Raw genomic sequence first — 24766 nt, 5'->3', positions numbered from 1 at the left:
AACCTCTGTTTTCCCTCCTCTTCCCTTTCACTATTATTCCAATCCAAGATAGTTACCAGCTTAGATAGCTTGTGAAAAAAAAAATCCAGCCACTGAAAATACAACCTTAAAAAGACACTCACTCAATAGTAAATTTAAACTGCATGAATTGAGGAAAAGGTTTTACAATACTTTAGAGACCACATTGCAGGCATGTCCGAAGGCACATTGCTCAAATATGAGCAAGTCTCAACTCAAGATATTAAAAATGAATGACTGAAGAATGCAATTCAACCACAACTACTTGCATTTATATAGTGCCTTAAAAGCAGGAAACATCCCAAAGTGCTTCTCAGGAGCATTAGATAAAAATGGACATTCAGCCAAAGGAGGAGATATTAGAAGTGACTAAAAGTTTGGTTAAAGAGGTAGGCTTTAAAGGAGGCATTTAAAAAAAGGAGAGAAGTGGAAACTTCCAGGGTTTAGGGCCTAGACGGTTGAAGGCATGGTCACCAATGGTAGGATGCAGTGGGGAATGTGCAAGCAGTCAGAGTGAAAGAAATGTAAAGCATTGTAAGGCTGGAGGAGGTTACCGAGAAAGGGAAGGCCATGGAGGGATTGGAAGACAAAAGACAATATCTGGCGACCACTGTACATCTTGGCAATGCTTGAAGTGCACATACAAATAAAATATCACCTTTGCTTCAGCATTCAGTGCAGAACAGACATGAACAGAACTGGCTGGTTGACTCACTCCAAATTAAATAGAGAAAGCATTGCTACAAAGCAATCAAAGCACATCCCAGGTTAGAGGTCATTGGAAAAAAGTGCTGGCCCACCTCAGTATGATTGAGTACTATCTGAGGCAAGACTGCATTCATGAGATCTTAGGGACAGAGATATCAAGACAATAGAGACTGACCGAGACTTAGTGACCTTCGGGGATCCCATCCTTAGTGTATGATATAAACCAATGATTGTGAGTCACTACTAATTTAGTGAAACATCACTGCCTGATATTTTGGTTTCTTGCACAATTTGGTGATATTTTAGGTAATGGAAAGTATTTACGTGGCCTCGAGTCATGCCAACACATTCCTGAAGATTGAAGTGACATCTTCTGAAAGTTCACCCAGTATATTGTAGAACAGCAAAGGGGAAATCAGAGTAAATGTAGAGATATTTAAATTACTAGTGCTTCATTGAGAATCATTTACTGTTATGGCACAGAAGTAATTAAAAATTTGAGGGTTCTTTGAAACCTGATGCACACATCTAATATCTGTTCAGTCAATAAAAAATACTCAAAACTTAGATTTTTTTTTTTAAACTGGCACCGTTACATTCTTTATAGTGTCTATTTTCATCATATGGGATCAAGATTCTTGAAATTTTCTTGTACTTGGACTTCCGGAATAACATGCCAACACATTAATAGATCACAGACTAAATACACAGTACAGTTCCAATAATGGGCAATAAAGACCATTGGATCAACCATAGTTTAGGGCCCTAAAGGGTATCTGAAAAACCTACTTTCAAGATCTTGTATGTGCTGTTGAAGGGTTCTTGCCAGATGGATGAACTGAAAGCAAGAAAAGTGGATAATGTCAAAACCATATATCTGGCTTCACCCAATGTACCAAAAGTGGGGAGTGGGTGGGTGCAAGTCAGCACAATTCCCAAACATAATACCAACCAGCTGGTAGATAATCTTGTTCTGCTGTGCTAAATTAGAAATGTTGAGTTTAAAACTGCACCAACCATATACTAAACATTAAGTGTTGTTAATCCATTCCCTCACCTTATCCTATGTAGTCACTGAGCTAGTTCTTCAAATACTGTTGGCAGTTAGTTATTATTTCTCAAATGAAACTCAAATGTTGTACAACTTTATAAATAACATAACGAAGCTACCAAATAGTACTTGGGTACCTTACTTATGCTATCCCTATGCTATTAAAAGAAAATTAAATCTCTTTGCTAGTTGCTCTCCTAGCATTGCAGGTAACTTGAGAACACTGTTGATCCACAGTGACAAAGCACTGAAGTGGCTGGATTATGTTCTATTTACAGTTGACAATAGTTCTGCAATCATTTACATAGAAAAAAAAAGTTACTTTGATGCAAAAGCACACACTGTCAGTGTTTAAAAAAAGCAAATGCTTTATAAAGACAATCTAGTTTATAAATTTGCACTATACAAATTAGTTGCTATTTTTGTATTCCACATTTCTTAACCGATTTCTTACTCTATGCTTACCCGAAGTCTAGTCCTCGTCTCACTCGTGCTGCCCATCATGTCAGAAAATCTTTGCTCACACAGATGAAGTAACAGAACAAGGTAGAGACCAGAACTGATGAATTCATACTGTGCCTAAGAGAGATTGTAAAGAATTTAGATACACTACCTAAAAATTAAAAACCCATACAACTGATGAGCAAATATGCAAAGATTCATCTGGTTCAATCATCTTCGCCTATTCTTTGCAGACAGAAAGAACAGGTACACACATTGCACCTATTTCAGCTGAACAAAATAAGTGACAGCCATTCGCTGGTTCATTCCTCAGGGCAATGTCTTGGCCAGAGTCAAGCTGCCTGGTTTAAATTTCAAACAAAGCTTGGCAGTTAACTGTCAGTCACCCTAAACTGGTGCATTCTCCATGGCAATGCCTCTACCAGAGTTCACTTGCCAACCAATCAGCACTCATCTTCTCATGCAGTATAAGTTGCTGTTTTCCCTTACATTGGTTATTCTTGCGTATTGTCCTGATGAGTGCAAGACAAAAAGCTTCGACAACATGTCTCCATTTTCAGCAATTCTCAATATTATGAAGTAACGATATTACGCAAGCACATATAGCGTAAGCAAGAGAGTGTTTCAGTCCTGTGAAGCTGCATTGTGAATGGCAAAGTGATCTTATACAAAATTGAAAGGTGCGGACTTTTTTGTAATTATAAGAAAAAAAAGACTTAAAACAATGTCTATGCCAGCCAAGTTAGAATGGAGATCATGCACAGACCTCACTAAATTACCAACTGTTGTGCATTCTGTAATGTTTATTACAGGGAGTGAACCAGCCCACATAAGCACGAAGCATAACTCAAATATGAGTAGGTTCATGAAAAGGTAGACCAGACTAGAAGAGCAAGAGGCGACTTGATTGAAACATAGAAGATCCTGAGGGGTCTTGACAGGGTGGATGTGGAAATGATGTTTCCCCTTGTGGGAGAATCTAGAACTAGGGGTCACTGTTTAAAAATAAGGGGTCACCCATTTAAGACAGATGAGGAGAAATTTTTTCTCAGAGGGTCGTGAGTCTTTGGAATTCTCTTCCTCAAAAGGCAGTGGAAGCAAAGTCTGAATATTTTTGAGGTAGATAGGTTCTTGATAAGCAAAGGGGCAGGGCGGGGCAGAGAAAGGTTATCAGGGGTAGGTGGAAATGTGGAGTAACCAGTTCAGCTATGAACTTATTGAATGGCGGAGCAGGCTCGAAGGGCTGAGAGGCCTGCTCCTAATTCATATGTTCGTATGTAAGTCAAGATAATCTCCACATTCCAATGGAAAGTCAGACAACTCAAATGAAACAGTTACAAAGTAAGCAATGCAAGACTTTCCAGCAGTAAGTGACTTTGCCGCCCAGTTTCCATTCGGTTCTTTTAAATTACACTGGCTAACTGACAGCAGGTGGCGAGGGTGCCTTGCTGCAAATGGAGAAGATTTCCTGATTGATTCATTACTGCCAGAACAAAAAAAGAGAGGGAGATAAGAAAAAAAAAATCACACACAAGTCATGCTGACCAGATTTTGTGCAGAAGATTAAAATATGAAGGCAAAGACCTGAGGCACTATTTCCTAAATTCTGCAAATATAAAGCCATCTCAGAAGCCAAGATGAAGACAAACCATTTATCTTTCTTCCAATTTTCTTCTCTTCGCTTCATGCGAAAACCAATTACTCATTGGGTGGATGTGGCACGGTGTATGTTACTCTCCAGAACCTTTCCCAAGTGGCCTTTTTAGATACATGGCCTTTTACAGGAAATGAACAGCCTGCTAACAAGTAAGGCAGGCCACAACCCAACCTGATCCTGTCCTTACCAGAATAAATTTTCCTCTGCCTAATGCAGGGACACTGAAGTTAACTGTAGTGCCGCACAGGGGTTTTGAAGTCAACTGTAATGCCCTCACTGACAGAAATTAGCCAACTCAGCACAGACCAAACATCAAACCTAGGACTTTCTTGGTCTCGATGCCTCAGATACTCATTCAACAAGAGTCATCAGAGCACTTGAACATGCATTTGTGGTGGCTGAGCAATCAATTTTTTCTCCTCTTTCTTCCTACCCTGTAAGTAACTAACACTCAAAACACTATCCAGTGCTGCATCTAAGAATTGGTACCATTACTTTCACTATTTCATCGCAAAGAGACTGTTCTATCAGTTGGTCTAGGCTAATGCTTCCAAATATCTGTTAGGAGGCTAGATGGCTGGGTAGGGATTGCATTTTAAAAGCAGAGTTGCAAGCAACACTAAACTGAACACTAAGAGATGCAACAGATTGGGAATTTAAACAGGGAATTTTCAAAATCCCGATCATTGCCCAAGCAGAACATGGTGCCACACGAGAGGGGAGAAAAAAAAATAGAACAGCCTTTACTGCAGAAGTAACAATTGAAATGTGGTGTATGCAATCCTTCCAGATAATTGAAAGCCATGTGCAGCTTTCCCAACAAGTCTCTAAAATTAAAAGGAAAACATTAAGTTTGGCAGAAACAAATAATGCCCCCCAATCCACCAAAATCAATTACATATTGAATAACTTAATGTCAAACACAAAATATGTACAATATTTTACACATGTGGCTACTGCCCATACACACCTGTTCATCTGCATGCGTCCTATACAATTCATGAACATCAAAATCTTCAAAGTCCAGCTGCAACTTCTCTTTACACAATTCACAGGTGGTTACAGCAGTCAAATCAGCACCTACATTAAGTTCAGTAGACAATATCTATTATATGCTTTTGTTATATTAGTTTAATACAAGACCACCGCCTACCTCAACATATCCTTCCTATTCATTCTTCATGTACACCATTCTCGTGAGGCACGTGGACAGAGCTGGCACGTCAATTAATGCTGTTAGATAGCAATCAATCCTGGACAGTTTTTACATATTTCTTATCCAAAAGTTGACTAAATCAATGTGTGATGTGAATGCCAGATGTGATCTGGTTCTGTTAGTTCAACTAATACAAACCAAGTCAAGAGAAAATTTTGACCATGTAGACTTTACAGTCAATATTTGGTATTTTGTTATTTACAGACTTATGTAGAAGCCAAATAGTTGTTTCCATCCTTGTACAAGTTAAAATTACTCTTTCCCCCATTACATTTTCAATCTATCCAATAGGTTCTCCAAACCAGATCCAGGGAAATGGTAGGCAAACAAACTGCACCATGGCTTTCATCAATGGTGCTCTGTACGTACAACAGAGATTTGCAATCATCTATAGGGATTTTCGTTCGATGATTCTTTCTCAAGTGGGAAGCATTCGTTTCCATCAGTCTCTGAACAGATTGGGAATGGGGAAAATCATAGAAAATACATGTGAACATTCTGTTAGATCCAGAAACCAGAGTCTCGAAGAATAGGTACTTTTAGGAGTGGTTACATCCTGAAAGTTAGTAAAATATGACCAAACAAAAGCATTTTTTGGAATCATGGGCAAATAACTGACGAAACTCAGTCCAAATCCAAGTTATTTACAAATAAACAGCATGCAGCTCAAAACCCTAACCCATCCACCCAAAATCAAAGATTAAAACTAGACCACTTATCTAGATACCCACATTACCTGAATTTATTTTTGATTGCAACCATTTCTTCATGCACTCCTGATGAACATATTGCAAGCTACCAGTGCAACTGCATGGCTGTATTAAAGGATTTGGAGGTGATGTAGCTACAGCTCCCATTTGGCAAATCCGACAGATATCTCCTTCTTCATCAGAGTCCTCTAAAAGTAGGCTGTCATAAAGAAGCATACATTAAAGACAACTATGCAACTTTGCATTGTTTCAGCATGAAGCTAAGAAAGTTAGGAAGAGCTGCTGCTGCAATGCAATGGATTTGAATCCCAGGTGACAAATAACCATACTAGATAGAAGTTTTCTTCCTGCTCCAATCACCCCAAATACCCAATACACCACAGAAAACAATGTGGCTGGTTTTAAGAAATTTTAGATTACGATGAAAAGGTAAATTAAGCAGCAAATACATTTCAGTTGTTCTCATACCATATTGAAGGAAAGCTGAGGAATAAAATGTGGGTACAAAGTACGTTGAATGTCAGGGAAGCTCACCCGTGTGGATGGACGGACACATGCTCCTATTGCTTATCCAGTTATCTGGCAAAACTTTTTTTTTTATTATTCGTTTGTGGGATGTGGGCTTTGCTGGCTAAGCCAGCATTTATTGCCCATCACTAATTGCCCTCGAGAAGGTGGTGAGCCGTTTTTGAACCGTTGCAGTCCACGGGAAGCAAGTACACTCCACAGTGCTGATCGGAAGGGAGTTCCAGGATTTTAACCCAGCAACTGTGAAGGAACGGTGATATTGTTCCAACTCTGGATGGCTTGTGGCTTGGAGAAGAACTTGCAGGGGGTGGTGTTCCCATGCATCTGCTGCCCTTGTCCTTCTAGGTGGTAGAGAGTGCAGCTTTGGAAGGCACCGTTGAAGGAGCCTTGTTGAGTTGCTGCAGTGCATCTTGTACATAGTACACACAGCTGCCACTGTGTGTCAGTGGTGGAGGGAGTGAATGTTGAAAGTGGTGGATGGGGTGGCAATCAAGCAGGTTGCTTTGTGCCGGATGGTGTTGTGCTTCTTAAGTGTTGCTGGAGTTGCAACCATCTAGGCAAGTGGCGAGTATTCCATCACACTCCTGACTTGTGCCTTGTAGATGATGGACAGGCATTGGGGTGACAGGAGGAGAGTTACTCACTGCAGAATTTCCAGCTTCTGACCTGCTCTTGTAGCTACAGCATTTATGTGGCTGGTCCAGTTCAGTTTCTGGTCAATGGAAACCCCACCCCACCCCACCACCCAGGATGTTGAAAGTGGGGATTCAGCAATGGTAATGCCATTGAATGTCAAAAGGGAGATGGGTAGGATTCGCTCGTTTGAGATGGTATGCATGAATGTTACTTGCCACTCATCAGCCCAAGCCTGGACGTTGTCGCATATGGACATGGGCTGCTTCAATATCTGAGGAGTTGTGAATAGTGCTGAACATTGTGCAGTCACCAGTGAGCATCCCTATTCCTTATCTTATGGAGGAAAGCTCATTGATAAAGCAGCTGAAGATGGTTGGGCCGAGGACACTATCCTGAGGAACCCCTGCAGTAATGTCCCAGGACTGAGATGGTTGACCTCCAACAATCACAACTATCTTCCTTTGTGCTAGATATGACGCCAACCAGGGGAGCATTCCTCCACCACACCCCCCACCCCCCCACCGATTCCTAATGACTCCAGTTTTGATAAGGCTCCTTGATGCCAGACTCTGTCAAATGCTGCCTTGATGTCAAGGGCAGTCACTTTCACCTCACCTCTCGAGTTCAGCTCTTTTGTCCATGCTTGGACCAAGGCTGTAATGAGGTCAGGAGCTGAGTCGCCCTGCTGGAACCCAAACGGAGTATCAGCGAGCAGGTTATTATTGAGCAAGTGTCACTTGCTAGCACTGTCGACAACCCCTTCCATCACTTTGCTGATCGAGAGTAGACTGATAAGGTGGTAATTGGCCAGATTGGATTTATCCTGTTTTTTTTTGTGTACAGGACTTATCTGGGCAATTTTCCACATTGCTGGGTAGATGCCAGTGTTGCAGCTGTACTGGAACAGCTTGGCTAGGAGCATGGCTAATTCTGCAGCACAGGTCTTCAGTGCTATTGCCGGAATGTTGTCTGGGCCCATAGCCTTTGCAGTATCCAGTGCTTTCAGTCGCTTCTTGATATCACACGGGGTGAATCGGATTGGCTGAAGACTGGCATCTGTGATGCTGTGGACATCAGGAAGAGGCAGAGATGGATCATCCACTCGGCACTTCTGGCTGAAGATGGATGCCAATGCTTCAGCCTAGTCTTTTGCACTGATGTACTGGGCTCCCCCATTGTTGAGGATGGGGATATTTGTGGAGCCCCCTCCTCCTGTCAGTTGTTTAATTGCCCACCACCATTCACGACTGGATGTGGCAGGACTACAGAGATTAGATCTGACCCGTTGGTTGTGGGATCGCTTAGCCCCGTCTATTGTATGCTGCTTCCCCTGTTTGGCATACAAGTAGACGTGTTGTAGCTTCACCAGGCTGACATCTCACTTTTAGGTACGTCTGGTGCTGCTTCTTGCATGCCCTCCTACACTCTTCATTGAACCAGTGTTAGTCCCCTGGCTTGATGGTAATGGTAAAGTGGGAGATATGTCAGGCCACGAGGTTACAGATTGTGGTTGAATACAATTCTGCTGCTGCTGAGGGCCCATAGCACCTCATGGATGCCCAATTTTGAGTTGCTTTATCAGTTTGAAATCTATCCCATTTAGCACAGTGGTAGTGCCATACAATACGATGGTGGGTAGCGGCCAAATGGGGGTTGGGGAGGGCAAGAGGTAGAAAAGAGGTTAGGTGGTAATCAGCAGGAGGTTTCCTTGCCCATATTTGACCTTATGTCATGAAACTTCATGGGGTCTAGAGTCAATGTTGAGGAATCCCAGAACAACACCCTTCCAACTGTATACTACTGTGGTGCCACCTCTGGTGGATCTGTCCTGCCGGTCGGACAGGACATCCCCAGGGATGCTGCTGTCTGGGACATAGTCTGCAAGGTACGATTCCGTGAGTATGACTTTGTCAGGCTGTTACTGGACTAGTCTGTGGGACAGCTCTCCAAACTTTGGCACAAGCCCCCAGATATTAGTAAGGACGACATTGCAAGGTCAATAGGGCTGGGTTTGCATTGTCGTTTCTGGTGCCTTGGTCGATGCTCGATAGTCCGTCCAGTTTCATTCCTGTTCTTACACTTTGTAGCGGTTTGATACAAGTGAGTGGCTTGCTAGGCCATTTCAGAGGGCAGTTAAGAGTCAAACACATTGCTGTGGGTCTGGAGTCACATGTAGGCCAGACAAGGTAAGGACAGAAGATCCCTTCCCTCAGGACATGAGTGAACTAGATGGGTTTTTACAACAATTGACAATGGTTTCATGGTCACCACTAGACTAGCTTTAATTCCAGATGATTAACTGAATTCATATTCCACCATGTGCTGCGGTGGAATTTGAACCCATGTCCCCACAGCATTAGCCTGGGGCTCTGGGTTACTAGTCTAGTGATATTACCACTTCGCCACCGCCTCCTCTGTGGAAATCTGGTAAAGATGGGGCTGGGCTCATCAGCGATGCCTTCAAGTAGCCTGATGCTTATTTTTAGGCTTGCACATGAAGAACCACTACACCTGAAGTGCACTTGGTTTCTTCAAAAGTCAATTACGTCTTCAAAATCCCTAAAGCAGATTTTTTAAATAATCCATTTGGGAGCCCTAGCAGGTTTGCCTGTAGAACCTTACGACGACATGACATGCCTACTGATGGGATTTGTGTTAGTCCAAGGATATCCAACCTCAAGAACTGCATATCATCTTTCTAGTTTCAGCTTGTAAACTATTTTTTATATCAACAGCAATTAATTCCATTAAAGAAAGGGACTCTGGCAATCTTGGCAAGAGATGCAGGCAACTCCAAATAACACAGCGGCACAGTGGCGCAGTGGTTAGCACCGCAGCCTCACAGCTCCAGGGACCCGGGTTCGATTCCGGGTACTTCCTGTGTGGAGTTTGCAAGTTCTCCCTGTGTCTGCGTGGGTTTTCTCCGGGTGCTCCGGTTTCCTCCCACAAGCCAAAAGACTTGCAGGTTGGTAGGTAAATTGGCCATTATAAATTGTCGTTAGTATAGGTAGGTGGTAGGGAAATACAGGGGCAGGTGGGGATGTTTGGTAGGAATATGGGATTAGTGTAGGATTAGTATAAATGGGTGGTTGATGGTCGGCACAGACTCGGTGGGCCGAAGGGCCTGTTTCAGTGCTGTATCTCTAAAAAAAAAAAAAAAAAAAAAAAAAAAAAAAAAAAAAACTGGTTAGTAAGTTTTACCCAGTGAATTTATAGGTAACAACGGATTTATGTCACAATTACTGGGAACATAGCTCCCTGCCCAAGCAGCCAATTTAAGGTTTATTTCTTAAGGGATATGGTGCTTTCTTGCACCCGAACTTTACTTGGAATAATTAGACATCGACCAGCAAGCTTTGAGCAGCTGATTTTAGGTTTGGCTTTCTGATGCTTTTATCTTACAAAATCTGAATTGATCAATTCCAGAATACTAGAATAAAATCATAAAATTTCCAACCAGTGTCATCCAAAGAGGTGAAATAGTATCACGTATGCTGTAGTAATGCAAGCAGTCTTCCATATCCAACAGGTGAACAAAATGATTCAAGTTTTCAATACTCAGGACACACACAAAAAAAACGTCTGAAGCCAGAAGTAGCGGTTATGCAACAAGTTATCCTCCACTACATCTCTACAATTATCTTAAATATATGCAGCCAGAGGAATTTTCTTGGTCAATTTGAGAGGCACTATGCTTGTTGCTCTTCTCAAAAGTTGGCAATACTTCAGTTACAAACAAATAAGAAATGCAGCAGGTTGTTCCTTGGCAACTCAATTAACCATATTAAAAAAAAACTTGCCCTACAATCATCATTTGGAAAAACAAATGCATATTAAAGAACTAAAAATAGAAGCTATTGCTTTAGTTTCTGAATGCTATTTTCCCAGCAATTTCGTAAGTGGTAATGATAGACCCATACCACAGCACCATATACTGGAAGATGTAAATATTTGATTTTGCATTGCATTTTCCAGTCCAAATGTTTCAATGACAGGAATCAGGCTAACAGGGCCAATTCACTGAAAACTTCAGTTTTCACTGAGGTGCAACAGACATTAATTTGTTACAAACCAAGGTAATTTCTCTACAATAGACAGGAAGGACATCAAATAGACAGACAGTCAATCTGATAGGGTCACTGCACATCCAGGGCAGACAGGGAAAAAAATATATAAACTTTTTAAGATTAGGATGATTTTGTCCTTTCAATGTGAAAAGTACAGAGGGAAAGAAATACATATTAAAGTCTAGCTCATCAAATGTATAGTCGTTTAAGCCTCAATCTGCTTGCTTCCAAAACAATTAGCCACTCAGTTCAGATATCTTCTGCAGGACCTCTTTATTCTTTTCTATCCCTCCAAATCCACCCAAACCCATAAAGATGATAGCCATTGCTTTCTCTTCTTGCCCAGATGTTGCAGTCTTGAGTGTTTTCTCAATCAACACTACTTTTTACATAAACTCAAGCTACAACATCTCTCCCAGCAGGAAAATAAATCCCCCACAAGAACAACATGCAACAATACATACAGGTTAGCAATGCAAGGGAAATCTAAATGAGGGGGGAACCAGAGAAGGTTCCTGGGTAGATTAATAAATTGCTAAAGTAAAACAGATAGGCAAAAGGGTTATTTTGAGGAATACAGAAAGAACATACCTTTCTTGTATTTTTCTGAGTTTTTCTGGATCCCTTGAAGATGTACTTTCAGTTTTCTGTTTTATTTGATGGGCCTCGACATGACTTCTAGACGGGCTTGCAAAGTCTACTGCTATCAGTACATTATCAGATAATTCATCTCCAAGGCCATATGGCATAGAAAGGCGAATGACGGAATTAGGGAATATCCCTGTAATTCCTGAACTACTTCTACTACGAGGACTCTCTGGTACAGATGTTGGAGTGCCAAAGATGGAAGAGGAGCTGCCTGTAGTGGTGGAGCTCAAAGCAATTGAAGCTGCAGTAGCACCCTGGGTAACATTTGGCTGTTCTCTGTTCAAGTGTTCATATGTTCTAACTTCTCTTTGAAGAATTGGTGATTGATCTACTCTAGCTTCATCTACAGTAATGTTAGATGTGACAGCCATCCTTGCAGTTTCATCTCTTCCTTCTCTTCTCCTTCTGAAAAGAGGAGTACACCTGTTTCGTAATGAGGAGGATAACCATGAAGCAGTATTTCTATTTTCAGAATAATCTGGTCTTGAATGTACCAAACTTTCTACCCCCACATTAATGTTTGGAGACTGTGAAATGGTTGGCGCTCCTGGTCTCCTCCATCGCAAAAATCCAAATCCCTGAGAAGATTCAGAGGATTGATTGTTTGAAAAATTAGTAACATCAGGTCTTCCAGTGCTATTAACCCGTGTGGAATTTTCAAGTCTTCCACCTAATGATACATTATCTGAATGCCCAAAGGAATGTGTTGTTTCAAAAGACCTTACACTTGAATGCACCTGGTTGGATCTTCGGTTGCCAGAGAAAGTCGAAGACACACTGGATGCCAGACGGGACAACAGCTGTCTAGGTCTACACCTGTTGCTAGATTCTGCTGCAAAGTCATTCAGTGGCCTTGGCTGCAACACCGACATATTTCCCCTTTCTGATGTTACTGATTCTGAAGCTCCAGATCCAGTTCTACTATGCATAAAACCACACTCTATATTTCTTTGTGGTATCACTTCAACGTCTCTTGAGAATACAGATGGACTTTCTGAAGGTGAGGAAAGTGCTCGACTTAAGCTTGATGTGGTGCGTCTCAAAGATCCAAGCAACGTGTCTCTCGGTCTTGCACCTTGTGGATACGATGAAAAAACTCTGTCATCAAGATCTGAAGTAGGAAAATATATTAAAAAGTAATTAAACAAAAACTCAAAGTTAAAACTATCAGCTCAAATAGTTTGACATATTAGAAAGGCCTTTGCCAGAGTTTTTGGGTACCTTTAAAAAAAAAAAAAACCACGAATGCTTATTTGATTGCTGACCCCTAGCAAAGCAACTCATGTTTATGGGGTTTTGGAAGCAGGATTGAAAGGAAATGTTAATCGGGTACTTTCACCTGCCAGGTAGTTATCTAGCATGCACTTCACCAGGTTTAGTTTTAAACATGGTTTCAGTCCCCCAAATAAAGGGCTCTAAACAAAGGGCTAAAAAATGATAACTCATTATAATACAGACATGCTAAAAATATCAAGGGAAGACAAATAGCTGGAAAGCAGCAAGTGTTAGAACTTTCTTTCAAGAACTACTAGAAGACTGTTTCTCCTTTAAATGCAATACCTGTATTTTTAATTTGAGCTCTTCCAATGACTCAGATCCAAAGTTATTACTGAACCATACAAGACCAGTGTGCTCCAATTTTGCTTTATAATCTGTGATGTTAGTGGATCTCAGCCAGGGAGCTGGCAGTGGTGCTTAAAATTTGCCACAGTTAGTCAACTTGAAGCTGCCAGTGTACAGACACCAGATGAAAAGGAAATCCGTCTTAACTGTATCATACAGCCTGCTGACACTCATCTTACATACAAATACCTGCCATGTGAATGAGTTACTGGATGGTACTTGGCAGCCATGAACAAATAAACGTATTGTCAAGTTACAAGCGATCTGTACATGAACATTTGCTGCACCGCGTAAGAGTAAAGAATGCAAATCTTAAAAATCTGTACCACCAGCTCCCATTTTACAACTTCTAGAAAATGGGTGTACTCATCCCTGTACTATTAATGCAAATTGTGATTCAACTGAAAATTTTAATTTCCATTTAAAATACCTGTTGAAGTAGAGACAAATCTGGTAGCGGTGTGGCAACAAATTCACCAGCAATGAAAAAGATCTAGATTTGAATTATATCTAACCTTGAAGTTCAGTTATGTTATGCTATGCAGTTATGAAAATAAAATAAGATACTACACTACTTAAAAGTAAAAGTAGTACAAACATTTTATAGATAAAGAAAATTATCTACTTCGAAGTTTCAGTATTTACTGAATTTTACATTACAATGTGGGTATTCCGCTGCATTGACAGTTTGTTTAAAAAGTATTTTACTTGATGTATTCAAGTTTAGAATAGTCATGTAACGTTGATCTGCAAAAGGAATATTCAAAATATTTTGAATGAGTGAATGGCATTTAATAACATGATGAATTGTCATTCCTATGACTATAATCATCACCTTTTTCAGCATTGGACTCAGTTCTCCTTTCCATCTCTATTCCTTCACTGAGAATTGTTTCAGCTCTAGATGCTGAACTGAAATGCACTGCTGATGATCTTGGAAACTGACTACATCTCCACATCGAATCTGAGAAACAAAAGTGATCTGTTTGACAAGTTTTGAAACTGAATATGGAATACAAACCATACAAGGTACAGACAACTACTTTATAATAAAACCAAGTACAAGTATTAAAAAAAGTGAACTGCACAACTAGCTAATCTGTCTAATTAAAAATTATATTCAACAATACGATATACACACACAATTTTTACTATCCCCAACCTAAAATTATGGATTGATATAAAAACATTTTATAATTTACAGTGAACAGCTGACAATTTTCTACCATGCAACAATTAATAAGTATGAGACAATAGTCTTGTGCAGGAAAAGAGACAGTCAGCTAAGCTCTGAGCCATGTGTAGAGAGCAGATAACAGAGGTCCTCAGTAGTTGTTAATCATGCCACTCAAATTAAGAATCATCATAGAAACCAATGAATCAACCCAATCAATTGGCCAGAACGACACTCTCTGCTCAAGGCATTTGATTTTCAGGACCAATGAGTTACAGGGCAGTCAAGACTGAAAACTGGTAGGCTAATGCCTGAAATGTAAAATTGTGAATTTTATTGTTAAAACACAATATTCAAGACTCCACTTTCTAAGCTATTATATAGACTCAAAAGATAGCGAATGTTGAAGTGAAAAGGTTTTAAGGAAATTAACAAAAATATGTAGATGTGCAGCAACTCTAAGCTAACAGTTTTACAGCACTCAATACTTAGTTAGCTGCTGCACCATAACTTTTACATCATCTTTCTCTCATCTGTCAGAAGAGTGCATGAAACCCCGATTGTAGACAATGTGTCATTTGCTAATTTAAGAAGCTCAACAAATGTTTAATAAATCAGTGAATGTACTACAAGTAAATGTCTTAATTCAGTAGCCTGCCACTATATAGCCACTCAGTTCAGATATCTTCTGCAGGACCTCTTTATTCTTTTCTATCCCTCCAAATCCACCCAAACCCATAAAGATGATAGCCATTGCTTTCTCTTCTTGCCCAGATGTTGCAGTCTTGAGTGTTTTCTCAATCACCATCTTGGTAAAAGAGGAGAAAAGAGCACATCTTTTTGTATCTGTGGCTGTTTGGAAATACTGAATGCCATTGATCTATCAGAGCACATAATTCACCCAAACTCTTCCCCAAAGGGGAAAAAAATTGGTGGAGAACAAACTGTTAAAACAATTTCTCATTATGTTAGTTGCACATCACTTCAAGTAGCTGGGTTACAGCTGTGCAGAACTTGGACTCAATTCCTTTCAAATAGTTGCATCAATTCTGGATATTAAAAGTCTCGATAAATTTAAACTTAAGAATTGCTTCAAACAATGACTGCCTGGGAAGACAATTACTTTAGCCTGTTCTATTGAAACAGATTATCTTGACTCCCTTTTTCCACCGCCCCCCCCACCCCACACCAATCCAATCCCCACCCATCTATATCCAATGCCCTACACAACTTCAAAAATGTAAAGTTTCCTGGCCCCAATTATGGCTTTTTCACTATGAATGTCCAATCTCTCCACAATTCCACCCATCAGGATGGTCTCCTAGCTCTCCACTTTGTACAGTGGCCCAACTAGTCACCAATGAGCACCACCTTTCCCTGCCTGGCTGAACTTTTAACTCCACTCACTTCTTCCAGATACAAGGAGTTTTTAATGTTTCTCTTTTTTGGAGGAAAGAGTATTCTGCATATCCTGCAACTTAGTCAGGATTCCCCCACCCCTAACTGATATAAAAACAGAAAATGCTGGAAATACTCAGGTCTGGCAGCATCTGTGGAAAGAGAAACAGAGTTAATGTTTCAGGTCGATGACCTGGCATCAGAACTGGGAAAGACTAGAAATGCAATAGGTTTTAAATAGGTCAATTGGGGGAGGGTGGAAAAGAACAAAAGGAAAGGTCTATGATCAGTGCAGGGTTACTGCACTTATGTCTTAGTTATACGGATGACAGTGTTGGTGCTACTTCCTGCTATCATTCCAACATGGCAAATTTTAGTCTATTTTTATACATCCTCACTTTCACCTGGTCATCCGTTCCCTTCCATCTCTTTTCCACAGCCAAGTGAACTTTTACTCTCCTCCCTTACTTTCAGTTGCTTTCCCAGTATCTTCATGAAACTGCAGGAGATACAACACTTGCCCAGAAAATCCTCCCACTCCAATATCCAGGGCCCCAAATATTCCATACATGCGAGATGGCAAGTCACATGTTTATATATAGATACAGCAGCCTTCTACATTGAGGAAACAAAATGGTAATTAGGTGAGTTTCTCTTTCTAAAGATATGGCACTTGTCTTACTAGTTTAGCTGCACCTTCCATTCCCACTTTGCCCTCCTAGGTTTTGGTCTTCTATGCAATTCAAATGAAGTTCAAAACCAGCTTCAAGAACAGGATCTCAGCAATCTGCTGAGCATACTGCAGCCCTCTGGTCTGACCACTGACCCACAGAAATTTACAACCGCATTCAATGTAGTAAAACATTCAATGAAGTTTCAGGGAGGAATAATCAAAAAGTATACAAGAATCAAAAGAAGGAGATATTAGATGGGTGATCAAAAGATTGGTCAAACAGGTGATTTTTAAGTAGAGTCTTAAAGAGATGGAGGTAGATAGATTATATTGTTGGACAGAGCATTAAACAAGAAATTATTGGAGCTTGTAACAAAGGCATTATAATAATTGTGAGTATGATATAGATGGGCTGGTAAGATGGGCAGAGCAGTGGCAAATGGAATTTAATCCTGAGGAGTGAGAGATGATGCATTTTGGGAGGACAAACAAGGCAAGGGAATATACAATGGATGGTAGGACCCTAGGAAGTACAGAGGGTCCTTGGTGTACTTGTCCATAGATCACTGAAGGCAGCAGCACAGTTATATAAGGTGGTTAGGAAGGCATATGGGATACTTGCCTTTATTAGCCGAGGCACAGAATATAAGAGCAGGGAAGTTATGATGGAGCTGTATCAAACACTTGTTAGGCCACAGCTGGAGTACTGTGTACAGTTCTGAGCACCACACTATAGGAAGGATGTGATTGCACTGGAGAGGGTGCAGAGGAGATTCACCAGGATGTTGCCTGGGCTGGAGTATTTCAGTTATGAGGAGAAACTGGATAGACTAGGGTTGTTTTCCTTAGAGCAGAAAAGGCTGAGGGGGGACCTGATTGAGAGACAAAATTATGAGGGGCATTGACAGGATAGTTGGGAAGAAACTTTTTCCCTTAGGTCAATAACCAGGGGGCATAGATTTAAAGGTAAGGGGCAGGAGGTTTAGAGGGGATTTAAGGAATAATTTTTTCACCTAGAGGTTGGTTGGAATCTGGAACACTTTGCCTCAGGGGGTGGTAGAGGCAGGAACACTCAACATTTAAGTAGTTTTTAAGATGAGCACTTGAAACGCCATAGCATACAAGGCTATGGACCAAGTGCTGGAAAATGGGATTAGAAAAAGGTAGGTGCTTAATGGCCAGCGCAGGCACAATGCGCCGCAGGGCCTGTTTCTGTGCTGTATAACTCTATGACTTTAATCTTCTTATAGACTGGGACAATTAAATTGGCAAAAGTGGTCTAAAAGACGAGTTTGTAGAATGTTTTCAGGACAGTTTCTTGGAGCAATATGTTGTGGAACAGACTAGAGATAAAGCCATCTTAGATCTAATATTGTGGAATGAAGCAGGGTTAATTAATAATGTCATACTAAAAGATCCTCTGGGAAACAGTGATCACAATACCACTGAATTCCACGTTAAGTTTGACAGTGACATGCTCCAATCACAAACAAGAATCTTAAACTTAACCAAAGCCAATTACATAGGTATGAGGGGAGAACTGGGTAACAGTAAATTGGGTAAGAGGTATGGCGGTAAATGAACAGTGGTAAACCTTAAAAGAAACATTTCAAAATGTTCAACAAAAGTATATTCCATTGAAAAACAAAAACTCAGCAAGAAAGGCCCATCTGTGGCTCACTCAAGAAGTTAAGGACAGTATTAGATTAAAAGAGGAGGCTTATAATATTGCAAAAGAATAGCAAGTCTGAGGATTGGGAGTGTTTTAGAAATCAAAGGATCACCAAAAAGTTGATTAAGAAAAAAAAAGAGTAAACTAGCCAGTAATAGAAGAACAGATTGGAAGAGCTGTTATAGAAATATAAATATGAAAGAATAGTTAATGTAAATATTGGCCCCTTAGAGGCAAAGACAGTAGAAATCATGGGGAATGAGGAAATGGCTGAGGCATTGAACAAATATTTTGTGTCCATCTTCCCTACATTTTACTCCATCTGCCATCTTGCTGCCCACTCACTTAACCTGTCTATATCTCTTTGTAGCCTCTCTGTATCCTCCCCACAGCTTACCTTTCCACTTACCTTTGTATCAGCAAACTTAGATACATTACTCTCTCTTCATAAGATTGTAAATAGCGGAGGCCCCAGCACTGATCCTTGCAGCACTCCACTATTCACTGCCTGCCAAGTTTTGCTTCAGCAGAAACAGCACTTCCAATTTGGACAAGTTAGGGCTTTTCTGGCAGACTTCTGATTTTTATTTTTAAAAGCCTGAACTTGTCCAAATTGCTCAAGCACCAGTCAGTGTCAAAGCGCACTCTGCAACTGTCAGGCAGACAGCAAACAAGAGCGCCAGTTACACAGAGCACTCCTGACAGATGGACATCTATCCGGAAAACTTCGCATTGCTACAAAAAGCGTGCGGGCAAACACTGACTACTTGTGCAAGCAACAAAAATGCAAGGTCCAACATAGCGAAGAGAAATTAAGTCAATAAATTAATCTTTTCACTAAAAAGCTTCTTCACAAAAATGCACATTTGCTGCTGTTGCTGTTTTGGTTAATAGCAAAATGAATTTTTAATGCCTTTATCTTCCTGAATTTGTCTCACCGGTTCCCTGCAGAAGATAAAAATTGTAATGTGGCCTCCACGTGAAAAAATTGGACATCCCTGCTTCACGCCTTTGACCTTGTGTTTTAAAATAACCAAGCACCTATGTAGCAGCTAAGTATATCAAAGATCAGTAACTGCAATGTGCATCATTTACTATCCAGTTTGAGGGCAGATAGGCTTGAGTGGCCAATATCATTTGAAAGTTGCCTATATCATACAATTACATTATGTTAAAAGTGCACCTTTGCTAACAGGCAATAGATTTGGCTTGGATATAAATTGGTTAGTCTGGAGTACAATCTTACTGATAGTGACTAAACATTTTGTAACTGAATAATACATGCAGTAACAACCGCCAAAGCTTTTGCAGAAAAGCTTTGATAATTATCTCGTCAGAGCTGAATCAGAATTGACAGTGGTAGCTCGAGATACAGACAGTAGTGAATTTAAGAAAATAGCTTTATTGGAGGAAGAGGAAGCTCTTTACTTGTAATTGTGTTTATCTAATTTTGCCACGAGCTTTGGTGAGCAAATTACATTTTGACTTTTTTTTTTTAAAAAAGATATTCGCATCGCTGGCTAGGTCAGCATTAATTTCCCATCTCCAATTGCCCTCGAGAAGGTAGAGGTGAGCTTCTTGAACCGCTGCAGTCCTTAGAATGTAGGTACACTCAGTGCTGTAGGAAGGGAGTTCCAGGATTTTGACCCAGCTACAGTAAAGAAACGACGATATAGTTCCAAGTCAGGATGGTGTGTAGCTTGGAGAGGAACTTACAGGTGGTGGTGTTCCCATGCATCTGCTGCCCTGGTCAGTCTAGATGGTAGAGGTCATGGGTTTGAAAGGTACTGTCAAAGGAGCATTGGTGAGTTGCTGCAGTGCATCTTGTAGATGGTACACACCGCTGCCACTGTGTGTCAGAGGTGAAGGGAGTGAATTGTGAAGGTGGGGTGGATGGGGTGCTTTGTCCTGGATGGTGTAGAGCTTGAAATGTTGTTGCAGCTGCACCCATGCAGGCAAGTGGAGCATATTCCATCACACTCCTGACTTGAGCCTTGTAGATGGTGGACAGGCATTGGGGAGTCAGGAGGGGAGTTACTCGCTGCAAAATTTCCAGCCTCTGACCTGCTCTTGTAGCCACTGTATTTATATGTCTACTCCAGTTGAGTTTCTGGTCATTGATAACCCCAGGATGTTGATAGTGGGAGATCCAGCAAACGTAATGCCACTGAATGTCATGGGGAGATGGTCATTGCCTGGCACTTGTGTGGCGCAAGTGTTACTTACCACTTATCAGCCCAAACCTGGATGTTGTCTAGGTCTTGCTGCTTCTGGAAACAGGCTGCTTCAGTATCAGAGGTGTCGCAAATGGTGAACATTGTGCAATCACCAAACATCCCCCACTTCTGATCTTATGATGGAGGAAAGGTCATTGAAGCAGCTGAAGATGGTTGGGCCTAGGACACTACCCTGAGGAACGCCTACAGTAATGTCCTGGGACTGAGATGATTGACCTCCAACAACCACAACCATCTTCCTTTGCGCTAGGTATGACTCCAACCAGCGGAGAGTTTTTCCGCTAATTCCCATTGACTCCAATTTTGCTAGGGCTCCTTGATGCCATACTCAGTCAAATGCTGCCTTGATGTCTAGGGCAGTCACTCTCACCTCACCTCTGGAGTCCAGCTCTTTCGTCCATGTTTGGACAAAGGCGGTAATGAGGTCAGGAGCGGAGTGGCCCTGGCAGAACCCAAACGGAGCACGTGAGCAGGTTATTGCTGAGTAAGTGCTGCTTGATAGCACGGTTGATGACCCTTTCCATCATTTTGCTGATGATAGAGAGTAGACTAATAGGGCTGTAATTGGCCTCGTTGGATTTGTCCTGCTGTGTGTACAGGACTTATCTGGGCAATTTTCCACATTGCCAGGTAGATACCAGTGTTGTGGCTGTACTGGAACAGCTTGGCTAGGGGCACGGCAAGTTCTGGAGCACAAGTCTTCAGTACTATTGCCAGAATATGGTCAGGGGCCATAACCTTTGCAGTATCCAGTGCCTTCAACCATTTCTTGATGCGTGGACTGAAACAGATTGGCTGAAGACTGGCATCTGTGATGCTGGGGACTTTAGGAGGAGGTTGAGATGGGTACTTCTGGCTGAAGATGGATACAATTGCTTCAGCCTTATCTGTTGCACTGATGTGCTAGGCTCCAACATCATTGAAGATGGGGATATTTGCGAAGCCCCCTTCTCCTGTTAGTTCGATAATTGCCCACCACCATTCATGACTGGATGTGGCAGGACTGCAGAGCTTGGCTCTGATCCGCTGGCTGTGGAATCGCTTAGCCCCGTCTATTATATCCTGCGCCCACTGTTTGGCATGCAAGTCGTCCTATGTTGTAACTTAATCAGGCCAATGCCTCATTTTTAGGTATGCCTGATGCTGCTTATGGCTTGCTCTCCTGCACCCTTCGTTGAATCAGAGCTGGTCCCCCCAGCTTGATGGCAATGGTAGAACAAAGAACAAAGAACAAAGATAATTACAGCACAGGAACAGGCCCTTCGGCCCTCCAAGCCTGCGCCGATCCAGATCCTCTCTCTAAACATGTCGCCTATTTTCTAAGCTTCTGTATCTCTTTTCTTCCTGCCCATTCATGTATCTGTCTAGATACATCTTAAAAGACTCCATCGTGCCCGCATCTACCACCTCCGCTGGCAATGCGTTCCAGGTGCCCACCACCCTCTGCGTAAAGAACTTTCCACGCATATCCCCCCTAAACTTTTCCCCTTTCACTTTGAACTCGTGTCCTCTAGTAATTGAATCCCCCACTCTGGGAAAAAGCTTCTTGCTATCCACCCTGTCTATACCTCTCATGATTTTGTACACCTCAATCAGGTCCCCCCTCAACCTCCGTCTTTATAATGAAAATAATCCTAATCTACTCAACCTCTCTTCATAGCTAGCGCCCTCCATACCAGGCAACATCCTGGTGAACCTCCTCTGCACCCTTTCCAAAGCATCCACATCCTTTTGATAATGTGGCGACCAGAACTGTACGCAGTATTCCAAATGTGGCCGAACCAAAGTCTTACACAACTGTAACATGACCTGCCAACTCTTGTACTCAATGCCCCGTCCGATGAAGGAAAGCATGCCGTATGCCTTCTTGACCACTCTATTTACCTGCGTTGCCACCTTCAGGGAACAGTGGACCTGAACACCCAAATCTCTCTGGACATCAATTTTCCCCAGGACTTTTCCATTTACTGTATAGTTCACTCTTGAATTGGATCTTCCAAAATGCATCACCTCGCATTTGCCCTGATTGAACTCCATCTGCCATTTCTCTGCCCAACTCTCCAATCTATCTATATTCTGCTGACAGTCCCCTTCACTATCTGCTACTCCACCAATCTTAGTGTCGTCTGCAAATTTGCTAATCAGTCCACCTATACTTTCCTCCAAATCATTAATGTATATCACAAACAACAGTGGTCCCAGCACGGATCCCTGTGGAACACCACTGGTCACACGTCTCCATTTTGAGAAACTCCCTTCTACTGCTACTCTGTCTCCTGTTGCCCAGCCAGTTCTTTATCCATCTAGCTAGTACACCTTGGACCCCAAGCGCCTTCACTTTCTCCATCAGCCTGCCATGGGGAACCTTATCAAACACCTTACTGAAGTCCATGTATATGACATCGACAGCCCTTCCGTCATCAATCAACTTTGTCACTTCCTCAAAGAATTCTATTAAGTTGGTTAGACATGACCTTCCCTGCACAAAACCATGTTGCCTATCACTGATGAGCCCATTTTCTTCCAAATGGGAATAGATCCTATCCCTCAGTATCTTCTCCAGCAGCTTCCCTACCACTGACGTCAGGCTCACCGGTCTATAATTACCTGGATTATCCCTGCTACCCTTCTTAAACAAGGGGACAACATTAGCAATTCTCCAGTCCTCCGGGACCTCACCCGTGTTTAAGGATGCTGCAAAGATATCTGTTAAGGCCCCAGCTATTTCCTCTCTCGCTTCCCTCAGTAACCTGGGATAGATCCCATCCGGACCTGGGGACTTGTCCACCTTAATGCCCTTTAGAATACCCAACACTTCCTCCCTCCTTATGCCGACTTGACCTAGAGTAATCAAACATCTGTTCCTAACCTCAACATCCGTCATGTCCCTCTCCTCGGTGAATACCGATGCAAAGTACTCGTTTAGAATCTCACCCATTTTCTCTGAGTCCAAGCATAACATTCCTCCTTTGTCCTTTAGTGGGCCAATCCTTTCTCTAGTTACCCTCTTTCTCCTTATATATGAATAAAAGGCTTTGGGATTTTCCTTAACCCTGTTTGCTAAAGATATTTCATGACCCCTTTTAGCCCTCTTAATTCCTCGTTTCAGATTGGTCCTACATTCCCGATATTCTTTCAAAGCTTCGTCTTTCATCAGCCGCCTAGACCTTATGTATGCTTCCTTTTTCCTCTTAGCTAGCCTCACAATTTCACCTGTCATCCATGGTTCCCTAATCTTGCCATTTCTATCCCTCATTTTCACAGGAACATGTCTCTCCTGCACGCTAATCAACCTCTCTTTAAAAGCCTCCCACATATCACATGTGGATTTACCTTCAAACAGCTGCTCCCAATCTACATTTCCCAGCTCCTGCCGAATTTTGGTATAGTTGGCCTTCCCCCAATTTAGCACTCTTCCTTTAGGACCACTCTCGTCTTTGTCCATGAGTATTTTAAAGCTTACGGAATTGTGATCACTATTCCCAAAGTAGTCCCCTACTGAAACTTCAACAACCTGGCCGGGCTCATTCCCCAACACCAGGTCCAGTATGGCCCCTTCCCGAGTTGGACTATTTACATACTGCTCTAGAAAACCCTCCTGGATGCTCCTTACAAATTCTGCTCCATCTGGACCTCTAACATTAAGCGAATCCCAGTCAATGTTGGGAAAATTAAAATCTCCTATCACCACCATCCTGTTGCTCCTACATCTTTCCATAATCTGTTTACATATTTGTACCTCTATCTCTGGGAGATAAGCCAAGCCATAAGGTTACAGATTGTGGTTGAATACAATTCTACTGCTGATGATGGCCCACAGCACCTCAGATGCCCAATTCTGAGTTGCTAGATCTCTTGGAAATCTATCCCATTTAGCACGGTGGTAACACCACACAACACAATGGTGGGTATCCTCAATGCAAAGACAGGACTTGGTCTCCACAAAGGACTGTGCGGCAGTCACTACTACCAATAAAATCATGGACTGATGCATGTTGTCACGAGTGTTTCCATTTTTTTTTTGGATAAAATTTGAAAATGTATAGTCTAAAGCTGAAAAGGGAATCCATAGATCCTGGGACAGTAAACAGATACTGGAAGATTAGGACTGAGTGCAAAAGTTACTGGAAGGTATCGGTGTTCAAATAAAAACCCAGCAGTGGTTATTTTGGTTTGGAGAGATGTCTGTAGCGAAGTGACAAACCAAAATTTATAGAAGTCATAAGATGGACTTCTGGAAAAGTTTTAGTTTCAATTTGAGCGGTTAAAGCCAGTTGGTGGTTTTGCC

General features: G+C 41.7%; 1 protein-coding gene across 6 annotated transcripts in view; it reads right to left on the bottom strand.

Moving 5' to 3' along the window:
• The window catches only part of marchf7 (membrane-associated ring finger (C3HC4) 7), an 84025-nt gene that overhangs the window by 30346 nt on the left and 28913 nt on the right, over positions 1–24766 (bottom strand). For all 6 annotated transcript variants that reach the window (XR_010975337.1, XR_010975338.1, XR_010975335.1 and 3 more), the window contains 6 exons: positions 14160–14288; positions 11645–12812; positions 5849–6021; positions 4867–4976; positions 2243–2356; positions 1516–1564 (listed from right to left, as the gene is read on the bottom strand). Coding sequence is in view for 1 of the 6 variants with exons in the window: in XM_068035274.1 (XP_067891375.1) it covers positions 1516–1564; positions 2243–2356; positions 4867–4976; positions 5849–6021; positions 11645–12812; positions 14160–14288 (1743 nt within the window). In the remaining 5 variants the exon portion in view is untranslated. The remainder of the gene's footprint in view (positions 1–1515; positions 1565–2242; positions 2357–4866; positions 4977–5848; positions 6022–11644; positions 12813–14159; positions 14289–24766) is intronic.

This window comes from Heterodontus francisci, chromosome 7 (genome assembly GCF_036365525.1).
Source record: "Heterodontus francisci isolate sHetFra1 chromosome 7, sHetFra1.hap1, whole genome shotgun sequence".
Taxonomy (NCBI): Eukaryota; Metazoa; Chordata; class Chondrichthyes; order Heterodontiformes; family Heterodontidae; genus Heterodontus; species Heterodontus francisci.
The sequence above is the reverse complement of the archived record's forward strand: the minus strand, read 5'-3'. Positions and strand labels throughout refer to the sequence as shown.